The 22,174-nt window shown below is 37.5% G+C and overlaps 1 protein-coding gene across 1 annotated transcript; it reads right to left on the minus strand.

Moving 5' to 3' along the window:
* Positions 1 to 392: 392 nt before the first annotated feature.
* Arp2 (Actin-related protein 2) lies at positions 393 to 19,802 on the minus strand. The gene is given in 11 exon segments (XM_045758432.2): positions 393 to 2,093; positions 2,305 to 2,538; positions 3,032 to 3,138; positions 3,141 to 3,250; positions 4,290 to 4,450; positions 5,151 to 5,218; positions 5,221 to 5,365; positions 14,658 to 14,669; positions 15,854 to 15,964; positions 19,409 to 19,609; positions 19,730 to 19,802. Coding segments are annotated over 10 exon segments (1,194 nt in total). The 5' UTR covers positions 19,457 to 19,609; positions 19,730 to 19,802; the 3' UTR covers positions 393 to 1,895.
* Between the last annotated feature and the right edge of the window lie 2,372 nt (positions 19,803 to 22,174).

Consider the following 22,174-nt stretch of genomic DNA (forward strand, 5'->3'; position numbering starts at 1 on the left):
AGTAAAGAACACCTCATTATGACAAGTAGCAGTGCTATGGTCAAACTTCTAGCAAGTACTGCACAGGTGTGGGGAGGGTACATGCTCTTGAACAAAACAATTTGACACTAAGGATAACTACGGTAGGGAAGGTGCAATACTGTACTTTGCTGTAAACACAGTAAAGTACACATAAGTTTCCAACACTTCAAACGTTCTTAGATATAACTCGGAATGTTTACACGGGAGAAAAATTCATAATATATACATACTGGAGGAGTTCAATTCAGAGAAGTGGGTGGAGCCAATTAGTACTTAATGTGACAAAGTATTATGGCTTCGTATCTGGTAACGTAAAAACCATAATGGATAAGGTTGATCGTAGAGCACAAGGATTGCACTCTTTCAAAACATTTGCAACATTTTTTTACAGGTCAACTTAAACCTGCAGTTTTAATTTATTAATTATATATTTAACAATGTTCAAGATTAATTTATGTCTCAAAACCTTCTTAATGAAAATGGAAAGACCTGTCTTAACGGATGAAAGGTGATTGTGTGAACATTATCTACAGACCTCATAGTAAAAATGGAATGCAACACCTATTGGTTGTCTCTACATATCCCCAGTATACTGTATATCTTTATATATTGCTAATATACTTTAGATCTGAATAAGGAAGAACTATGATGGTACATCCTGAAAACTCCAATATGTGATGCATAATTTTAGATTTGTTTAGGCAATGGTTAACACTTAAACAAAGGAGATAACCAAGGACATAATCAACTACCATACATATAAAGCTGGTGGCTGTTTACCTCGCTGGATAACTGCCATTTTATTAACTTTTGCAAATATTGTAATTAACTACAGCATATGCAGAAACCTGCTAATAATATTAACAAAACTAATAATTCCTTAAAATTTAGATCTGAAAACATTAAATTTGTTGAACTAAATACTTTTGTGTTAGTTAGGACTGACAGTTTTGGCTCGAAGGCTTAAGTGTTGCGACTTTGTTGAGGGCTCCAAACATTCTGGAGGAAGTATTGTACTGCACACTAATTCAGTAATGTGTATGTCGCTCATAGAGACCCATCACATGACAATATTAAAATGAATAAATCATTAAATATTTACACCCAACAGCTTCATATGTAATCTTAGTAAGTAAAAGCAACATCACAATCTATCCCTAAGATAAATATTAAATACCTATGCAAAGATTAGAATATTCTGAAAATTAATGATAATCATTTTGAAGTAATTACTAGGTAATATGCGTATCTCTAAATTACAATTAACAAAATTGACAGGTCATCTCGGAACTAGTTTCAAACAATAACTTAACCAAAGGCCTTCAAAAAGCCATCTTTAAGGCAATAACAACAAACATTCACATTGTTTAGGACAGCGACAACACGATAAAGACTGTGCCGCCGAAATGGAACTCAAATTACTTCATGTAAATAAAAGAATGGGGAATACCTCTGCCAGGAATGACGGTTGGCAAATGGGTACGATCTAACTGCATCCTGTTATCTGATCTACCCTTCAAAACATTCCATAAATTAAACATCCATCTGAAATATTAAGTATACATTAATCTTAATTAAACCTGCATTGGTCATTGGTTTCTACAATATTTTAATTTTCAAATTCAACTTTAAAGAACTGTTTATATTCCTAAAAACATTTTCTTTTCACAAGGCAAACTGCCAATACTGCCAGTTTCCTCTTATCCACTGGAATAAATTATCAGAATCACATGATGTGACCTTTAACATCATGACGCACATTTTGAAATCAACTCGGCAAAAAAACAGCCAAGTAACAATTGGGCAGAGAGCAGTCTGGGCAGAACCACAGTTTGGAATAACACATATCAAACTACTTCCTATTATGGCTTCCCTTATGATTTACCACCAGGCATGAGCTTCTCTAGTGCCGCTTGAACACCCTTCTCTTGGTACTCTTCTCGTGAGATCCAGAAGTTGTCTCTGTCTTTCATCACGTCAGCCAGAACAGCTCCACCAATAAATACCATGTCCTTTCGGCGTGGAGGATCTTCAATTCGGATTTTTAGTTTAGATAATCTTTCCACATCACCCTAGAATAGTCAAATTCATAAATTGCATAAAAGCATGTGGTCATTTTTGTTTAATTTAATACATATACAGTATATTACTTTTCTTATCTAACGGCATAATTTTAAGCAGCTTGGATATACTTTTATGACTATTTCTTAAATTGTTTTGCATTTATAAGCTTAAATCCAATTATCAACAACATTCAAGAGTTATTTGAAATCTGTCATATACCTTCAGCACTCTCTCAAGGTGAAGCTGTTTCAGTTCCCTCTCAAGACGTGATGGCAATCCCGGATACATAGTTGAGCCACCGGACAAAACAATGTGTTTATACAACTCCGGTCGAATGTCAATGTCACAGCGCTGGATGGTGTCAAACAAAAGTTCAGCAATGCCCTGACCTTCAACATTGATTAAATGTGGTTGGAACAGTGCCTCAGGTGCCTCAAATCTTTCTCCACCAACCTGAAATGAATTTTATGAAAATACAGTATAAACAAAATAAATAAATCTCCAGTCCTGTAAACCACTATACGTATTGTATTTCATTATACACAAGTTTATATAGTTATAACCAAAAATGCCCTCTTCAACCCCACCTAAAAAATACACTTAAAAGCTATGAAAAATTAACATTCCAAATCTAAAATGTCCCAACTATAAGAAAACATTAAATATGTGAAGAATGACACAGAATAACTGGAGAACATTAATGGCACATAGTGACATAATCTAGTTAGTCTATGACCTAAATTCCAAAATCCAATTCCAATTAAAAGTTCTGGTACTTAAAGGCCTGCTGGATGCTCCAAGCAACAGTCTATTGGACCAAGATCTCACTCACAAGTCCAGCCTGGCCCCGGGGTTTGACTTGCGGCGAGGCTCTTGTACTTGGGGAGTAGAACAACTCCTCTTAATAAGGTTACACAATTTACTATAACTTATCTTAAAATATTACCTTAATGATGCGGCCATCGGGAAGCTGATAATTCTCTACGAGAACAGTTGTCTCCGTTGAAAGCTTCTGCTCTTGTTCAATGTTGTAGCCAACATAACACAACTTTCCTTCATCATGCGGACAGTTTCAAAGTCTGCTGAATGGTTAAAGGCGTAGCCTCGTAGCAGTAGCAACTTGATCATGTAGACTGTAATGTCACGTCCAGCTATATCTAATCTCCTGGATATAGACAATAACAAGTGGATAATTCAATTCAGTATCAATTGGCTTTTAAAGGTGGGGAAAAAAAGTTACATTAGAATTACAATAAATTTCCAGCTTTTTGTTTTAATTATGGTACTGTACAGTACTTCTCGAGTCAATTGCTGCTGGTCCATGGACAATCAAGAAAGAAACTAAAAACAAGGTAGACATAAATGGTTACCTACCAGAGGAAAGTATATCACATCACAAACTTTAATCAAAACACATTTAGAAATGTAATGGCTAACAACAGCCAAAATACTCGATGACTTTGCCACATTGAAGGCAAAGCCAGTGAGTATTTAATATGGTAAAAATAAGTGACTGAAAAAACCAGTGTTGAATGTAACGAAACGTTTCTTTCTGGGGATCTTTGGTGGTATCTGGGTAAGTCCACCTAATTCAATCCATGCCAGGCCCTTGCAAGACACTGTAAGCTTACCAGGGACCAAGGCCAAACTTTGCCCCCTCTATAGAAGATCCATGAGAAAAGGATTCTAGATCACTCTAAGCAAGCAAATGCTACCTAGAGAGGTGGGTGAACAAAACAATAAATAGATCAGCAAGGTAAAAAAGCATAGAAAATGAGACCCCGAACCGAACAAAGTAACCTGTTGTGAAGCCGTTCACTTATTAATTACACCTGTGTACCACCAGGTGACCTGCTCACCTAGCTCCTCAATGGAGAAGGGAGGTCCAAGAAGTCAAACAACTATCACCTATCTCCTGGGAACCTCAAGAGGCTGTTGGCAGGTTAAACTATACTTATATGATGTATTTTCTGGGAAGAGTCTGACTCAAGGGGCCAATTATTCTCTTACATATAATGTGTGATCTACTTGGGGTATCACCCTGCTTCCTTTGTCCTTACAGACTCTGTTGTCATTTTCTGTTGTGTGGAAACTCTGTAAATCATGTATTACAAAGTCACTACATTTCTTAATCATATTTATTCACTACAATAACATTCTTGTCCCTAGCTGTATTTACAGTACTATTTTCCTTCAAGTCTTACCTGATCTGAGGTAGGGTAAAACCCTCGTATACAGGGCAGATGTGTGTCACACCATCGCCAGAGTCTACCACAACACCAGATTGCAAGCCTTGGGCATACAGTGTCAGCACAGCCTGAATAGCAACAAATGCCCCAGCAAACCCATACTTTTCAAACATCATCTGAAATTTAAGCATTACATATTAGTTGCAGCAACGGCACACCGTGTTTATATTTCTCACACATATACTGTATATGTTGTGTATTGTAACTGTATTGACTTCATCACACATAACTAGCAGATTCCCACTGCCAAGATGATTATCAAGAATCATCAAGGTCCCCTTAGGCCAAAGATAACTTCACCAGGACACAACCTCCACTTAACTCAATAGTACCTACTTACTGCTAGGTGAACACAGGAATAACGCCTATGGAAACACGCCCAAGTTTATAAAGGTGAAAATAGTGTACTGTACTGTAAATAAAAACATCTAAATTAACCTATCAAGAATATAAATTTATTGAATTACATGACCCTGAAAATTACTTTGAAGACGTAATTTCTATGGATAAACAAATGAAATAGGAAATAAATAAGACATTCATACAATGGCTAACTATTATATTAAGCCAATGATTCTGTTACTAAATTTAAGTTTCTTCTCTTCCAAATGGACTCTATTGGCTCAAGAAATGCCAATGGAAAGTAAACCACCACACTGGTAACTTCCCTAATTCATTACGTCCATCACCAATTAAATCCTGATATTGCTACAGTACAGAAAATATGGTCTTTAAAGAAATTGCAACATACTGAAACATCAACCGTGATATATAAAACTGCTCCTATACCGGGTTAAAATCAGCAATGCACCTCACCTCTAACATTCTCTCTCTGTTTTTCGTTGGGTTCATTGGTGGCTCCGTTAACATAATCTTACATTCTCGGGATTGAGGTCCATCTTCTCGGGCCCAAATGTGTAGTCCCACACGTGGCACATGTCATCCCAATTTTTAACAATGCCATTTTCCATAGGGTAAGTCACCTCTAACATCGATCGTAATTTGCTGGCTTCATCTCCCACCATGAGATCCTGAGGGTGAAATTATTCAGAATTCCTGCTACTGTTCAGCCTACTACTTATATACTAGAATTAGAAGAGTTTTTGTTACATGCACAATTATAATACTTAAAATACAGTACAGTACTTAAAGTACTTAAAGTGTACTACAGTACAGAATTTGTGTTTGTGGGCGTTTACCTCAAAATTAATCACGTACAAAAATGATTTAAAATACAGACAATCTCTGAAGTGGAAGTGTATAAATATGCTATACAGTAGTAGTAGTAAGGTAGTTATGTCAAGATCTGGCCCTTAGGTCAGATAATGGAACTAATTATGTTGTTCAGTGTCATGTTTTCCCTAGATCATGATCCTCCAAATGATTTATATATACAGGTTCCAAATTATCGCTCAATCGTCCCATCCTGCCCGGTGTTCAAACTCGTGTTATCCTTGTTTGCTAGGCAAGTGGGCGAGAGCATTAATTATTGCATCTCAGCATTTACTGATACCGATATAGTATAGATGCTTGCTTTAATTAGCCATGTTCAGCTAGAGCCTATCCTCTACTCATATTTTATTAATATAGCAAGATGGATTTTTGTTTAATATTTATATAGATATACATACTTTTTTTTATTTAGTATTTTAAGTGAAAGGAAATATGCCTAACCATTCCTGTCCCGCCTGGCCATCAAACCCAGGATGTCCAATTGTGTGAAGAAAGAAGTCAACTTTACTATGAGACCCATCTACTATTTCTAACTCTCTCTCACATCTACCTATCAAACTACAAATTACACCTACCTACTACTGATCATCTTGTAATTCATCTACTTTATATCAAACTACAATTTTATATCCACCACTATTTAAAACCATTATAAACCCATTTATAATACTGTAATGCAGTGGGGCCTCGATTTACGATGGTAATCCGTTCCCAGAGACGTATCAGAAGTCAAAGCGATTTTTCCCATAAGTAATAAAGGAAAATTAAATTAATCTGTTCCCCACCCTCCAAAATATTAACTTACAAATACATTTTATACTGAATAAAAAATTTTCTCTAACTACAATACAGCACATATGTTTATCTTACCTTTATGGAGGACTCTTGATGGTGTATGGAAAATGGTGATGAGGTGGGAGGAGGAGAGATGTTACTGTTTGGAAGGGGAGTCCCCTTCCATTATAACTTCAGGCAGTGATGACTTTTCTGGGATACACTCTCTGGCATGTTTTGCCTGCATACCACTAAGGACCTGCTTGTGGCTCACTGCTTGTTTGTCTTGCTAAGAATCTGTCTAAAGACACTTGTTTTTCCCTACATTTTAACACTTGTCTGTAGTAAGACATCACATTGTCATTTGAAGGTCAATGCAATGGCCTGCTACAGCTTTATCTGAATGAATTTTTTCAACAAAACTTTGCAGTTCTTCCCATACTTCACACATTTTCTTAATGAGGGAAGGACATCCTCTACTGCCTCTACTCACAACTACTTTCTTAGGTTGAACCTTACCACTGACTTTCTTGGGACCCATGGCATGATATATAATAATCAGTTTTATGTTCAAAAAGCAAAAAATCACCACAAAAACGGAATTTCTTATAGGCGTGATCATCACTAAGCGCTAGTAAATTTAAATTTTAATTTTAAATTTTTAAATTTTAAGCGACCTGCCTCTAGTAAACTGAGGCAGGTCGGCCCGCATGACCGGAAACCACACGCTCGGTCGACCCAAACGTATACCAACAAATATCGTTAGTCGACGACACTATCGTAAGTTGAGTCGCATTTTTCAATCAAATTTACATCGTAACTCAAAATTATCGTAAGTCGAGGTGCCACTGTATTATATTGCCAAAACAAATACTGTATAATGTTTAGTGTATTTCGTTAACATACTACAAAAGGGTGAGTGGCTTAACTCTATCATGTGCCTACTTAAATGTAATATATAACAATTTATTATACAAAACAATCAGGAAAAAGATAAATGAAAATTGATTATCTACACAAACTTGAATAATAATAATAATCACCATGCAAAATAAAACTCTGCACAGTTTATTACATGAACGTTGCTACATATTTATGTAAGTAAAGAGATGAACATCAAACATGCCATACTTTGCCTCATTATGAACAATAATGAAAACAGGAGTGCACAGAAACACACGCGGGCACGGGCACACACACACACACACACACACACACACACACACACACACACACACACACACACACACACACACACACACACACACACACACAGGTACGGAACATAACAATGGCAAATCAAAGCCTTTACCACATTATACTACACTCTATTTTGTGTAACTGAGGTATGCGCTTCATACACACACACACACACACACACACACATTCACACACATTCACACTAGACACACACACCCATGCAACTTTAAGGAAATGTCATGTCCTCTGGGACACCTCATCACTACTTACAGGAAAATGAGCCCACTCCTTCCAATGCAAGCAGCAATGCACAAAACAGTTAAATTGATGATCAGTACAAACCGAGATTCTGACATCTTATCGCAAGGACTAATTTAAGACACACAATGGAACAAAATTTGGAAATATTCCTGAAGGTTATTTGTATTATTTTTGCACAGTATAAATTGATGTGCACTACAGTGTTCAAGAATTTAGTAAAAAGCAACACAACTTAGGAGGTCATCACGCACAAAACAAGAACACATGGAAAATGGAGATTACCATATATATATCTCTCTCTTTAAGTAATAAACTATCAGATGCAAAACAAACTAATGAACTGCACTAAACAATTGTTCTTTGCAAAATGCCTTGAATGGGACAGTCTGTTCTGGCAAGAAAACTAATTAATACAGTATCCATTTATTCCAAGACATGCTAAAGCAGTGTCACAGGTGTAATAGGATTGGCTTTTTGAGTGTTTTTATAAAACAATTAGAGTCTACTTGATTCCTGACAAAGTTATCTTTTTACAAAAAGTCAGTAAATACATTACTGTACTTACATTGAGTATTCAACATCTCCAAGAAGAGAATTTTACTTGCAACATTAGGTTAGGTAATAAGAAAAAGCAAGTAATTATGTGAACAATTACAAACCCCCCAAAATATCAGTGTTGAACGTACTGAAACGCCTCTTTCTGGGAAAGGGTGGGGGGGAGGGGGGATGGAAGGGCTGTGTGTCTCCCTGTTGGTAGCTACTCTGAGATAGCTCCACACGTCACACCAGCCATTGCGAGTCCTTTAGTAGCCTACTAAAGACCAGAGTCCAAAACCTGGCACCCTAACATAGGTGCAGGGAGTAAGAGATTCTTGATCATCCTCGCCCAAGAAACAAACCCCCCAAGGAAGGAAGTGAAGCAAAACATAACTATATGGTTCGCAAACAATGCAGCAACAACCGGTTATCACCACCAGGTGGCAGCACCATGGAAGCTGCCAGCTATCCATGTCAACAATGCTCAGTCTGACATTTAAGAAAGCCAACCAAAGGACTGAGTGCTGACAAGGGGAAGCCGGCAGCTCCCATGGTACAGCCACAGTGGTGACCAGCTGTTACTTGGATCCCTAGCCTCCTTAGTCATGTATACAATTATATATGACAAACTACTAGTATCCCTAGTCATGTAGGAGCCCGGAGCCGGTCGGCCGAGTGGACAGCACGCTGGACTTGTGTCCTGTGGTCCTGGGTTCGATCCCAGGCGCCAGCGAGAAACAATGGGCAGAGTTTCTTTCACCCTATGCCCCTGTTACCTAGCAGTAAAATAGATACCTGGGTGTTTGTCAGCTGTCACAGGCTGCTTCCTGGGGGTGGAGGCCTGGTCAAGGACCAGGCTGCGGGGACACTAAAGCCCCGAAATCATCTCAAGATGACCTCAAGATGTATACAGTTATATATGACAAACTACTAGTATCCCTAGTCACGTATACAGTTATATATGACAACTACTGGGGTGGATCATTTGCAGAGTTATTTGCTGTAGTTTGTTTATTTTCAGTGAACCTTGCAGTTATCTATTTTGCTTTGCTTCCTTTCTGGCGGTTTGTTTCTTTGGTAAGGGGGTCCTTGCTCCCAGTACCTCTGTGCCAGGTTTTGGCCTCTGGTAGGCTATTAAAGGACTCGCAAGGGTTGAAGCAACTTATACGTGTACAGCTATCTCAGTGCAGTTAGCAACAGGGAACCACTGTCTGGCCCCTCCAGAAATAAGGGATCACTTGAGCATTGGCAAATGCATGGTAACTTATCACATCCAATATATTCTTGGTCAATGGTAACTCACATTAAATGCCTTACCTGTGGCAAATGGCAATTGCCTCATATTAATTGAAGTACAATACATGTATGCACATGTACTTGTTTATTAATGTACAGTATATGTAATTGTAACTACCTAAGTGTAATTACAGGATGAGAGCTATGCTTAAGGTCTCCTGCCTTCCCTTTAATTTTTGTCATACAACAGACACTGCTGATTTTTTTTTTTTTTTTTTTTTTTTTTTTTTTTGAGATATATACAAGAGTTGTTACATTCTTGTACAGCCACTAGTACACGTAGCGTTTCGGGCAAGTCCTTAATCCTATGGTCCCTGGAATACGATCCCCTGCCGCGAAGAATCGTTTTTTCATCCAAGTACACATTTTACTGTTGCGTTAAACAGAGGCTACAGTTAAGGAATTACGCCCAGTAAATCCTCCCCGGCCAGGATACGAACCCATGACATAGCGCTCGCGGAACGCCAGGCGAGTGTCTTACCACTACACCACGGAGACTGATGGTTTTGGTATCCACCACTTTCTCACTTAAAATTGTGCCAATCGTCCACAACTCTATTTAAAAAAAAAGAGAACTTTTGGACATCTTTTCTGCATTTTTGCTTTCTATGGGTGAATCTGAGATCCTTGTTCTAGTCCCTGAAGATTTTAAAAATTCCTTCTTTCCACTTTGTTGAATCCCATTGTGAATTTGTATGTGGTGATCATCTCTCCCATCTTTCTCATATTTACCAGCTGCTGTAAGTTTAATGCCTGAAATCTTTCCTCATAGCTCTTGATTTTGGAGGTCTGGAAACATGTGGCAGCATTTCTTTGTACCTTTTCTATTTTATTTATGCACCTTTTCAAATACAGTACAGACACCATACAACTACTTCATACTCCAATTTCAGTCTCATGAACCTACCTGTTGATGATTTCAAAGATCAACATCCTCGCAGCCCGGTCTCTGGTTGTGAATATTTTATTTAATATTTCCCCATTCATGCATTTAAAAGCTAACATGATGTTTGCAAGCACAGCACAGGCTCCTCTCACAATGAGAAGAGCCTTCTCTTCAGGTCCTTCAGCAATGAGGGAGGGGGGGGAATATGAAGGGAAAGCGCCAAGTCATTATGACTACGAGTGGTCCTTCAGTAACAGCTATAAAATCCCCCGTAGATCTCTTTCATTCTCACTTCTTTAATATCTTTTTGCATAATTTGTGGTTTAAATGTAGCCTGCTTTTCCCTAGTCCATGCTACATTACGTAGCATTTACAGTACTTGCATCGAGTTTCATCTATCGTATGTTGCTCCATTTACTTATCTTGTTTTGGTCATTTTTGAAGGGTCTGGCAGTCATCTGCAAACATATTCATGTCACTCTCAATCCCCCTGGTATATTGTTTATATAGACAATGAGTATTACTGGTGCAAGGACTGAACCTTGTAGTATTCTACTAGTGACAGTTCTCAAGTCTGATATATTGTTTATAATCACTGCTCTCATTCTTCTGTTAAAAAGCTTTTGATCCAACAACTCTCACTCTACACATAAGGAGCATAACTAGCCAACCTCACAGTGTTCAAAAGAGAAATTAATAAACACCTCCAAAGGATACCTGAAAACATACCTGCTCAATACCTAAAAGGATACCTGCTCAATACCTAAAAGGATACCTGCTCAATTCCTAAAAGGATACCTGCTCAATACCTGAAAGGGTACCTCAGCATAACGAGCTGTGAGTCGTACATCAGACTACGAACAGCTGTATTCAACAGCTCAATTCACCAGACCACTAACCAGGAAGTGGAGACTACTGATCCCCGGGACCAACAACAGGTAGACAACAGGAAACTCAGTAGTCTAGCATCCAGAGCAGTCTCTTGTGAGGGACTCTTGTTAAGTTTTTTGTTTTGTTTTGTTTTGTTAGTAGGTGTAAATCTTGCCTCTCACAAGTCGAGCCAGGCCTCAGGCCGGGCTTGGGGAGTAGAAGAACTCCCAGAACCCCATCAAGCAGGTATCAAGCAGGTAGGCCCAGGTAAATGCAGTCAGCCCATTTCTTTCTTGCAAGATATCATAAGAGTCAAGAATATTTGTCGTGCTATACTGAATATTATGTAGTTTCTTTCCAGGTATTCTACACATTTGATTGTACACTGTAATTATTTTCAAGTGATTTTTACTACCACTCTTGTTAATGATATAGGACTATACTTTAGAGGATATTCTTCATTACCATTTTTATAGAACGTTTGTCTTTTTCTATGTCTGCAAGGAGTCCCTGCTTGTAAGGACGTTTTGAAAATAATGTGTGGTAAGGCACTAGTCTATGATGTGCATTTCCTTAGAACCCAAGAAAAGACTCCATCTGACCCGACTACTTTCTTAAGCAGTTTTTCTATCTTGTCTCTAGACTCTTAAGGAGAGTACTTTATGTTGTGTTCTAAAGTCCTTATTGTGTCTGGGTCTCTGAAAAAGTCTTTTTGCACAAACAGAATTTTGAACTGTTCCTTTAATGTGTCACATATTTCCTTTTCAATCTCTGAGTCTGTCTCCCATTTTAAGTCTTTTTATATTATCCTTCACTTGCATTTTTTTTATATAAATTTACAGAAACGAACAAGGTTTTGTTTTACCTTTGTCTACATGAGATAAGGAGGCATGGCACGAAGTGTAAAATAGCCTCAATGAAAACCGGAGGTACAATAGGTATGCTGAGGGAGAATTCTATCAACATCAAGAGGTTCAAGACTATTCAACACTTCCTCTGAACATAAGGGGCATAACTAGTTGACCTCTCACGATGTTCAAAAGAGAACTTGATGAACACCTCCAAAAGTTACCTGATCAAACAGGCCATGATTCATACATTAGGCTGCGAGCAGCTGCATCTAACAGCCTGGTTGACCAGACCAATAACCAGGATACCTGATCAGAGACTGCATCATAACTGTATCCCTTTCTCAAAAGATTCTTTCTGTCCACCTTCTCACTGTCATGGAGTTATATAATGCTTCAATGCAATGCTGGTAAGTGTATGTTTGTAGATTCTGCCTTGTCTTATATTGATTCTATTTTTCTTTCTTGCTCTGGCTCTCGTTCAGTTTCTACTGAATCAGTCCTGTTTTCTAGATTTGTGTGTCTGTTTGGGTGCCTTCATCATATATCTCACAAAATTTAGCATACATTTAAATTATTTCCTTGCCTAACAGCAAACTGGTCTAATCTAATTCAATAAAGAGCTCCCTAAAACTCCCATAGTGTACTCTCTTGAAGATGAATTTCTTTGTGTAACTTTCCCCATTTTCTTCTATATTATAGTGTATTGTGTATTTTATTTCTTAAATCAAATGAGCATATGTATAGGTGTAAATCTGTTTCAATCGCAACAAATATATAAAAAAAAAAGTTAAAACAAATAACCACAAAGGAAATAAAAACTAGTATGCTTAGTGCTTTCACATACAGTATATTTACAATTTTGTGGATAAATATACTAACAGATGAGAGAGAGAGAGAGAGAGACCTATAGCTCATAGGTAGAGGCCGCCTAGATAGGTAGAGGTTTCAGGTTTGCACAAGTGAGGTGGCATTATGTCTGGAAGAGACGTAGCCTAGTATAGTATACAATTATTTTTTGGGCACACTTTCCACCACTGACTCCCAGCCAAGACTGATATAATGTATTGCCCAATTTCACCAACATCTTTATACTATGGTTACTCAAAACTGGGAATGTGTTGGTGAAGGCTTCAACTACTGATAGTATACCCAATTGGAAACATGTTGTGATACTAATAGCAAAGAAACATGAGCCACAGTTATTCAGAAGTGTGAGAGTAATGTTCTCAGGTGTTGGTCTGTGCCAGGTGTTGGTCTGTGCCAGGTGTTGGTCTGTGCCAAGTTCCACATAACAAGGATCGCTTTGAATGATACTGCATTAGGAAGAATAAAGAAAAGATCTTGAAGTTTTATAACAAAGCTAAAAATCAGCTTTCCTCCTCCTCAGGAAAAAAGTATCAAGTAAGGCTAAGGTTAAGACTCTTGACAGTCTGAGTACGGAGTAGGTAACAGCGAGACGAATTAAAGAAGCAAGTGCTAGGATGGATTTCTAACAGTACAAAGCATGTTATCAGACCTATCAAGGCAGCTGGTTAGAGACAGTCTGACAACACAGCATGCTGTAATCAGCAGAAGACTATTTTTAGGAATTGTGAACAGAGAAATATTATCTACATTGAATCCAGAACCAATGTGGTTCCGAGTGAAGAAACTGACCTATGCTGGCTACAAGCAGGGCAAACACTGCTGGGTGAGGGGTTGCTAAGTGACCTCACGTTGAGGCAGCTGACAGTCATCAAATAAACCTAACACTTCAGTAGCTCATATTGTACTTTTATCTCATTAATGACTCGTCAGTAACATTTCCTTCGGCTCCACTAACTTCTGAAGACAACAACAACAAATATTGCATTTGGGCAAATACGAATATGTATTTACATCATTTTCTTTTTCCAAACACTGACATGCGATATCTGAAAAATTTAGCTGAATGGTCCTGATCCAAACAGGTACTGTACTGCAAGAATGAGTGTAAACAGAAAACGACAGTGCTGAAGTATACTCGAGATCCTATTTCCTCCGAGGTTATTCATCATCACATTCTTCATCCCATTTATTTTTGTGCGATTTGCACAAATGTTAAACAAATTTGAACATGTGCAGTATTTGAACACTCAGCATCTGAGCATTTACTGTTGCAGGCTGTTAAGATACAACAAGAAATAAACAGAACAGTTATAAGTTTGAAAATTGAGAACACACACACAAACAAACAAAAACAAAATATTTAAGTTTAACTAGTATGGAAAACAAATATGGGTTTCAAAATTGAACAACTGTTAATGGGGCCTATTGCATACCTGAATTCAACAATACTGTACTACCAAATGTTTAGGAGATCAAGACATATCAATACTCAACATCACGGAAAATTAGTATACAACCTGATCAACCTTTGCTCTCAAATGTGCTTACACCTATAAATTCCTGCAATAAATATGAAAAACAAATTCTTATAATTCAAGAATAAAGACATACAAAAGAAATGTTAAATAAAATAAAAATGGCCAGTAACAACCCACTCGAGTGAGGTGTGTTAACGCTACCTTAATGAATAAATATTACAAATGTTAATACTGTAGTTTTAAAGAGCAAAACAATTTATAATCCAGCACTCAAAACACCTCTAATACAGCATTTGCCTGGTACAAAACCTTTCACAATTATTGTTAGCATTATTTATACATTTACTGAAACAAAAACATTGAAGCAATGTCTAAACAAATTCAATAAATTATCGGCATACTGTTGACTTTCTTTACATTAAATAATAAAATCATTTCAAAAGTGGTTAATCTGTTGTTATAGATAAACTGTCTATATAAGTTGTAACATCAATACTAAAATAACATTTAGTAATTAAACCCATAATAATTAAAACTACAGGACAGTGATCAACAACACTATAGTGTAGTTATCGTTCGTGCAAACGGTAGTGATGAAATATTCGTGCTAACCCATAATGAACCCCACTAAAGCTCTGGGGCAACCAGTATTCCTCCTAAACCTTACTCTGTGTAGATGAAGGTTCTTGGCATTTCCTTCTGAAGGGGAAGACCACTGTGAGCGACACAATATTTGATCTACATGTGCTGAAAGGTATTGTGCCACTGGAGTGATGCTTCTATTAGCATTACAAGGTCAAAGGTGGAGTTGATGTAATCAATTATCAAGAACAATCCGCCACTTAAAGTTAACACTGATTTGAAAATACAACATTTTAAATTCCAGTTCATCATGTGTGATTTGACAATGTAGAACGTGTACAATTTATTTCTCAAATTCTAGGGTTATCAAAATGTTACTGTACTTCAATGCATAATTAAAATGTAATTAAACAAAATCAAGTACAGTATTGACAACAGTTAGTCTTGCCTTTACTTCAGCAAAAGGCTAAAAGGCTAATGTGATAATCAATTTTAATAAAATATACTGAAATACATTATAAAGTACATACAGTATAGCTATAAATAGTATTTTAGACGTTCCCAGAGACTTTAGTTAAAGATATTATCTAACGACACTTCACTTCACTGTAATGTTGATGATTATTGCTAGTCCTGTGTTAAAACTATCAGCAGCAAGGAATAGCTTAGATATTTTTGTCTTACCTTGACTTCAATGTCACCAATCTTATTTGTGGCTCTAATGATGGGTCGGCCCACCATTGATGGAAAGATGTGAGCTGGGAAATTGCTACCCGCATACCCGACTTTCACAAACTGAAATAATACAAAAACAAATACAAATATTTATTCAGGTAAAGTACATATATACAAGGTGAAATACAAAAGTTGATGGATTTATAGATAAAGCTAGTATATACAATGCCTAAAGCCACTATTACACAAAGCGTTTCGGGCAGAAACGCAATTTCTGCAAAATTAATTTGCAAAGCCCATTTACTGATAATGTAAAGAAAAGAACATGTGCAGTATTTGAACACTCAGTATTTGAGTATTTACTGTTACAGGCTGTTAAGATACAACAGGACATAAACAGAACAGTTATAAGTTTGAAAATTGAGTGCGTGCACACACAAAAACATCATATTCAAGTTTAACTAAAATAGAAAAAAGCGGGTTTCAAAATTGAACAACTGTTAATGGGGCCTATTGCATACCTGAATTCAACAATACTGTACAGTACTACCAAGTGTTAAGGAGATCAAGACACCAATACTCAACATTATGGAAAATTAGTATACAACCTAATCAACCTTTCCTCTCAAATGTGCTTACACCTATAAACTTAGACTCACACATATGCTATACTTACAAAATATATTCCTAAATTGTGAATAATCCTTAAACACACTCGACTCGCTAAAACATGGTTGTATCATGTCTGCACTGAAGCCAAACACTGTGCTTGATTGCTAATGAAGTCTTGAATGAGAAGGGAATTATGAATGGGTTGCACTAAGCCATTACGACTATACAGTTTAGCACTTGGAATGGATTAGGATAAGGATTTGGGATGGGAAGGGGGGGGGGGAGGGGAAGGAATATACCCAAATACTTGGACGATCAGGAATTGAACGCCGTCCAGTCTAAGTGGTTGGGCTCGAGTTAATTTCTTAATTATTCCATCTCATGTTAGCTTCATGCAAACATGAGATGGAAGCAAGTACAGTACATGTCAACCCAAGCAACCCACCTAACATTGCACAGAATTGCACAGAAAAATACAGTAAATTGCACAATTGCCATTGCACAGAAAATACAGTAAAGATACTTGTGAACCATTACTTTTCATAGTAGGTTGTATTAGTAAAGTTGGTTACCACAGTATAAAAAATGTGACCTATTAGTTAAGAGGACGAGTTGGGTACAGAGGCTCGACAACCAGTACTGAGGCGGCCGACCACTGGTACCAAAGCAGTCCACCACTGGTATCATGGCAGCCATACATTTTATACATTCCATAATGATGTCTACCCACAGATTTTGGCAATTAATACATATTACATTTACATACAGGATTGTAGTATCATTTTATAGATAAACTTCTCTTACATTTGAAAGCATGTACAGTATATGTCAGACCAGGCCAAAAACACATTCAGCATTCTCTAATTTTTAAATATATGAGGAATCATATACAGTAATGTCTCATGTCTCATGTCTCCATCCTGCCATATGAATCAAACCCAGGACCTTTCAGCTGTGAACTATAATAATAATAATAATAATAATAATAATAATAATAATAAAATCCACTAGGGCTATAGGGCTATAGGTGGGAGCAAACTTACAACCATGGCATTGCCAAGCCGTGTACTCTACCACTAGACCATCATGACTTGTAGTCTAGTGGTAGAGTATGCGACTTGGCAATGCCGTGGTAGTAGGTTTGCATCCACGTCGCAGCCCTGGTGGGTTTTCTCATTGATATATATCACGTTAATGTGATTTGTGTGTGTTTATGATTATTATAATAATTTTTATTTACAAGAAGGTACAATGGGTTTGTGAGATTACACAAGATTGGTATTTTTACCTTCTTGCAAAGCCACTAACATGCATAGCATTTCGGGTAAGACCGCTGTGCTGACCACTGTGCTACAAGCGCCTCAAACTGTAATTACTGCCAAATCATGTAGGACACCCATGAAACACTTCTTACCCATGGGGACTAGACCTGTAGAACCACTGTCTGCTCAAGTGCTTGAAGCAAACTCAGCTCCTAACTTACTAACAAATCTAAACTTAACCTAAGCTAACCTAATAGAAATATAGCCATGCCAAATATAGCCAGAAATATAGCCAAATATAGAAATATTGCCAGAAAAAGGCACTGTAAAAGATTTGGGTGTACTCATGTTGGAAGACCCTACATTTAAAGAACACAATAAAGTAGCCGTCACATCTGCAAGAAAAATGACAGGTTGGATAACAATAACCTTTCACACTAGAGATGCTATACCGATAATGATACTTTTCAAGATGCTAGTGCTCTCTAGAGTGGAATACTGTTGCACAATGACCGCTCCTTTCAAAGCTGGAGAAATTTCTGACCTGGAGAGCATGCAGAGATCCTTTACTGCTAGAATCCGCTCAATAAAACATCTAAACTATTGAGACCGACTAGTGCCAAAATCTGTATTCTCTGGAGCGCAGGCAGGAGAGATACATAATAATTTACACATGGAAAATAGTAGAGGGGCTGGTCCCAAACCTGAACACACAAATAACACCACACGAGACCAGAAGGCATGGCAGGATGTGCAGAATACCCCCGTTGAAAAGAAAAGGTGCAATAGGTACTCTAAGAGAGAACTCTATCAACACCAGAGGCACGAGACTGTTCAACATGCTTCCACTGCACATAAGGGGCATAACTGGCTGACCCCTCACAGTATTCAAGAGAGAACTTGATAAGCACCTCTAAAGGATACCTGATCAACCGGGCTGTGACTCATACAACAGGCTGCAAGCAGACACGTCCTAGTTGACCAATCCAGCAACGACGACCGGGCCAAGGGGACACTAAGCCCCAAAAACACCTCAAGGTAACCAAGGTATGCCTAACCTTAGCCATTGCAGGCTATTCTAACCCAACAAAATTTATTTAGACAAGCATGATTAGCATGAACAAAAGTATCCATAACTTCCCCCAGATGTGACCTTAATATGTCAAGAGTGGCAACTCACACCTCCTACACACTATAAAAAAATATATACAGTATATAAATTATATTTTCATTAGGTTAAGTAATAGGTTAGGTAAGATTAGGTAAAGTATATTTAACGAGCAGCAATGATATACCGTAATTCGGGGGTGGGGGTGGGGGGGGGGGGTAAATTGGCCTTTTTGAACCCAAAGCCTTAGGGAACCTCAAGTCTCAAGAGAATAGACATTTAGGCCCTTTAGTCGACCCCAATAGTTTAGATGTTATATAGAGTGGATTCTAGCAGTAAAGGATCTCTGCACGATCTCCAGATCAGAAATTTCTCCAGCTTTGAAAGGGGCCTGTGAGATCGTCTACAAATAATAACAGAATCTTTGAAAATCAAATCAATAGCAAGACTGGTGTCTGGAGGCCCTAGCCAACCAAGATATATGGGAGTCTAGGAAGAAAGGCGGCCTGGGGGAGCCTTACTGGAGATAAGTACCAGCATCACCCGGTACACGAGAGCACAACTCTCTCCACCAACACTCACCCCGGTTCCATTGTCACATACTACGATTTTTCTGCCTTTACTGTCCATGGTGAGCAAGGCTGTTGGGGTGTGAGAGGAGGGGTCGTCAGCCAGGGAGTGTCAGCGGGCTGTCAGCCAAGGAGTGTCAAAAGAGCCGTCAGCCAGGGTGTGTTTGGGTGCTGACGGTATCAGTGAATCAGCCGCTCCTCCTTCACATCCGCCCTGAAGTAAATTTTTTTATATCACTATATATCTAGCTTACTCTTAACATATTTTCCGAAGAATTGTTATTAAACGTGTCATTGTTCAAAATGCGCTTTTTATATCACTGTATAAATATACTTCGTATAAGTGGGACTTGTGAAAAGAAATGTTATGTGATCGTTGTGTATGGGAAGGAAGGCAACGCCCACTGGTACCGGAAGCTGCTGATAAAAGAATGAGATAAACTGCTATATTATTTATTAATAATGTCTTTATTGGCCATTAAATAATAGTGCAACTAAAACTATAGTTCACTGCTACTTCATTAATAATAATAATATACTTATTCAGTGTCACTGAACTATTTTTTGAATCAGGTGGAACCAATGATCGGATTTTTTATGGTATAATACACACGTTTAGGTGCATACAGTAATATGCTCCTATACTCTTATCTATACAGAGATAGCACTCTGATCTATATTCTATCAAGAATATAGATCTATACTCTGTATAGACCTTGATCTATACAGATCAAGAGCTAGTTCTGAGTTTATCTAATATCCCCATCTCAGAGAATGGTAAGTTCATTTAAATAAGATAAGATTTTTATTCAGGTAAAGGTACATACATTGAAAATTTATTTATTTATTTATTTATTTATTTATATACAAGAAGGTACATTGGGATTGTGAGGATACATAGCATAGTAATTATATTAAATTATAAAATAAGTTATCAAAATGAGTTATAAACATAATGTTGGAGTTATTGATAGAGCTAGTACATACAATGCCTGAAGCCACTAATACATACAGCATTTCAGGCAAGTTGTGGGGAAAAAAATTTTAACTAAATAAACAGGAGATTACAATTTTCTTTAAGTTTATAAATGATAGATATCAGCAGTTAAACAAGTTGGTAAATAATAAATATTGTTTGAAAATAGCAAGACTTTGGTTGACATTTAGGAGGTAAGGTAGGTTACATGTAGTTTATTAGGTAGTACTTGGGTTTTCTCTCTCAAACTAGTTGAGAGAGGTACAGCCTTTGACGTGATTCGGAAGGTCATTCCAGACTGGGTCCCCCTTGATTTGCAGAGCATTTCTAGTTTGGTTAAGTCGCACTTTTGGAATATAAAATAGGTATTTGTTTCTAGTGTGGTGCCCATGGGTTCTGTTACAACATTTTAAGAAGCGTTTAAGGCCAGGATTGGCATTACAGTTCAGAGTTTTATGTATGGAGAGTACACTTGAGAGGACGAGCAGTGACTTAAAATCTAACATATTCAAAGATTTAAGTAGGGGGGTCCGAGTGCTGTCTATGGCCAGTTTGTAATTGTTCTAATAGCAGATTTGTGTTTGGTAATTAGAGGACGTAGATGATTTTGGGTAGTAGAACCCCAAGCACAATTACCATAATTGAGATAAGGATAGATGAGAGAGTAAGAGAGCATTACCAAGGCAGGGCGAGGTACATAATATCTGATCTTAGAAAGACTGCCAACAGTTTTATAAACTTTTTTTGCTATATGATGAATGTGGTTCTGAAAATTAAGTTTGTCATCGATGAGAACACCAAGGAATTTGCCATTCACTTTGTTACTAATTTTGATATTGTTAATTCTTAAGAACATAAGAACAAAGGCAACTGCAGAAGGCCTATTGGCCCATACGAGGCAGCTCCTATCTATAACCACCCAATCCCACTCATATACATGTCCAACCCGCGCTTGAAACAATCGAGGGACCCCACCTCCACCACGTTACACGGTAATTGGTTCCACAAATCAACAACCCTGTTACCGAACCAGTATTTACCCAAGTCTTTCCTAAATCTAAATTTATCCAATTTATACACATTGTTTCGTGTTCTGTCTTGTGTTGATACTTTTAATCAATTCTTAGATTAATTTGATATGAGGATTTATTACCAAACAAAATATAGAAGGTTTTGTCAGTGTTATGGGTGAGTTTGTTAGCAGTTAGCCAAAGATGGACTTTATGTAATTCAGTATTCACTGTATCATTCAAAATAAGAGGGTAAGGACTAGATAAAATGAAGGTTGTGTCATCAGTAAATAAAATTGGCCTCAGGTGTTTAGAGACATTTGTAAGGTCATTAGTGTAGATGAGAAAGAGGAGAGGGCCACCAGGTATTCTGCTCTGTGGAACCCCAGTGTTGATGGGTAGGGTGGGAGAAATGGAATCATTCACAGAAACATACTGTAGCCTGTCATTGAGGTAAGACTGAAGGTATTGGAGGGAATGATCTCTGCATTGACTCCATAATGATGTAATTTAAGAAGAAGGTTGTGGTGGATGATAGTGTCAAAAGCCTTACGTAGGTCAACAAATAACCCAACAGGGAATTCATTTTTATCAAGAGCTGCATGTAAAAAGTTTAGCATACTAATCAGTGCATCATTAGTGCTTTTTTGAGGTCTGAAGCCATATTGGCAAGAGTTAATTAAGTATATTCTGTTTGGATAGATAAGAGAAAAGCTGCTTGTAGATTAGCTTTTCAAATATTTTTGGCAAAGTTGGCAGAATTGATATAGGTCTGAAATTGTTGACATCAGTG

This window comes from Procambarus clarkii, chromosome 59 (assembly GCF_040958095.1).
Source record: "Procambarus clarkii isolate CNS0578487 chromosome 59, FALCON_Pclarkii_2.0, whole genome shotgun sequence".
In the NCBI taxonomy this organism is placed as follows: Eukaryota; Metazoa; Arthropoda; class Malacostraca; order Decapoda; family Cambaridae; genus Procambarus; species Procambarus clarkii.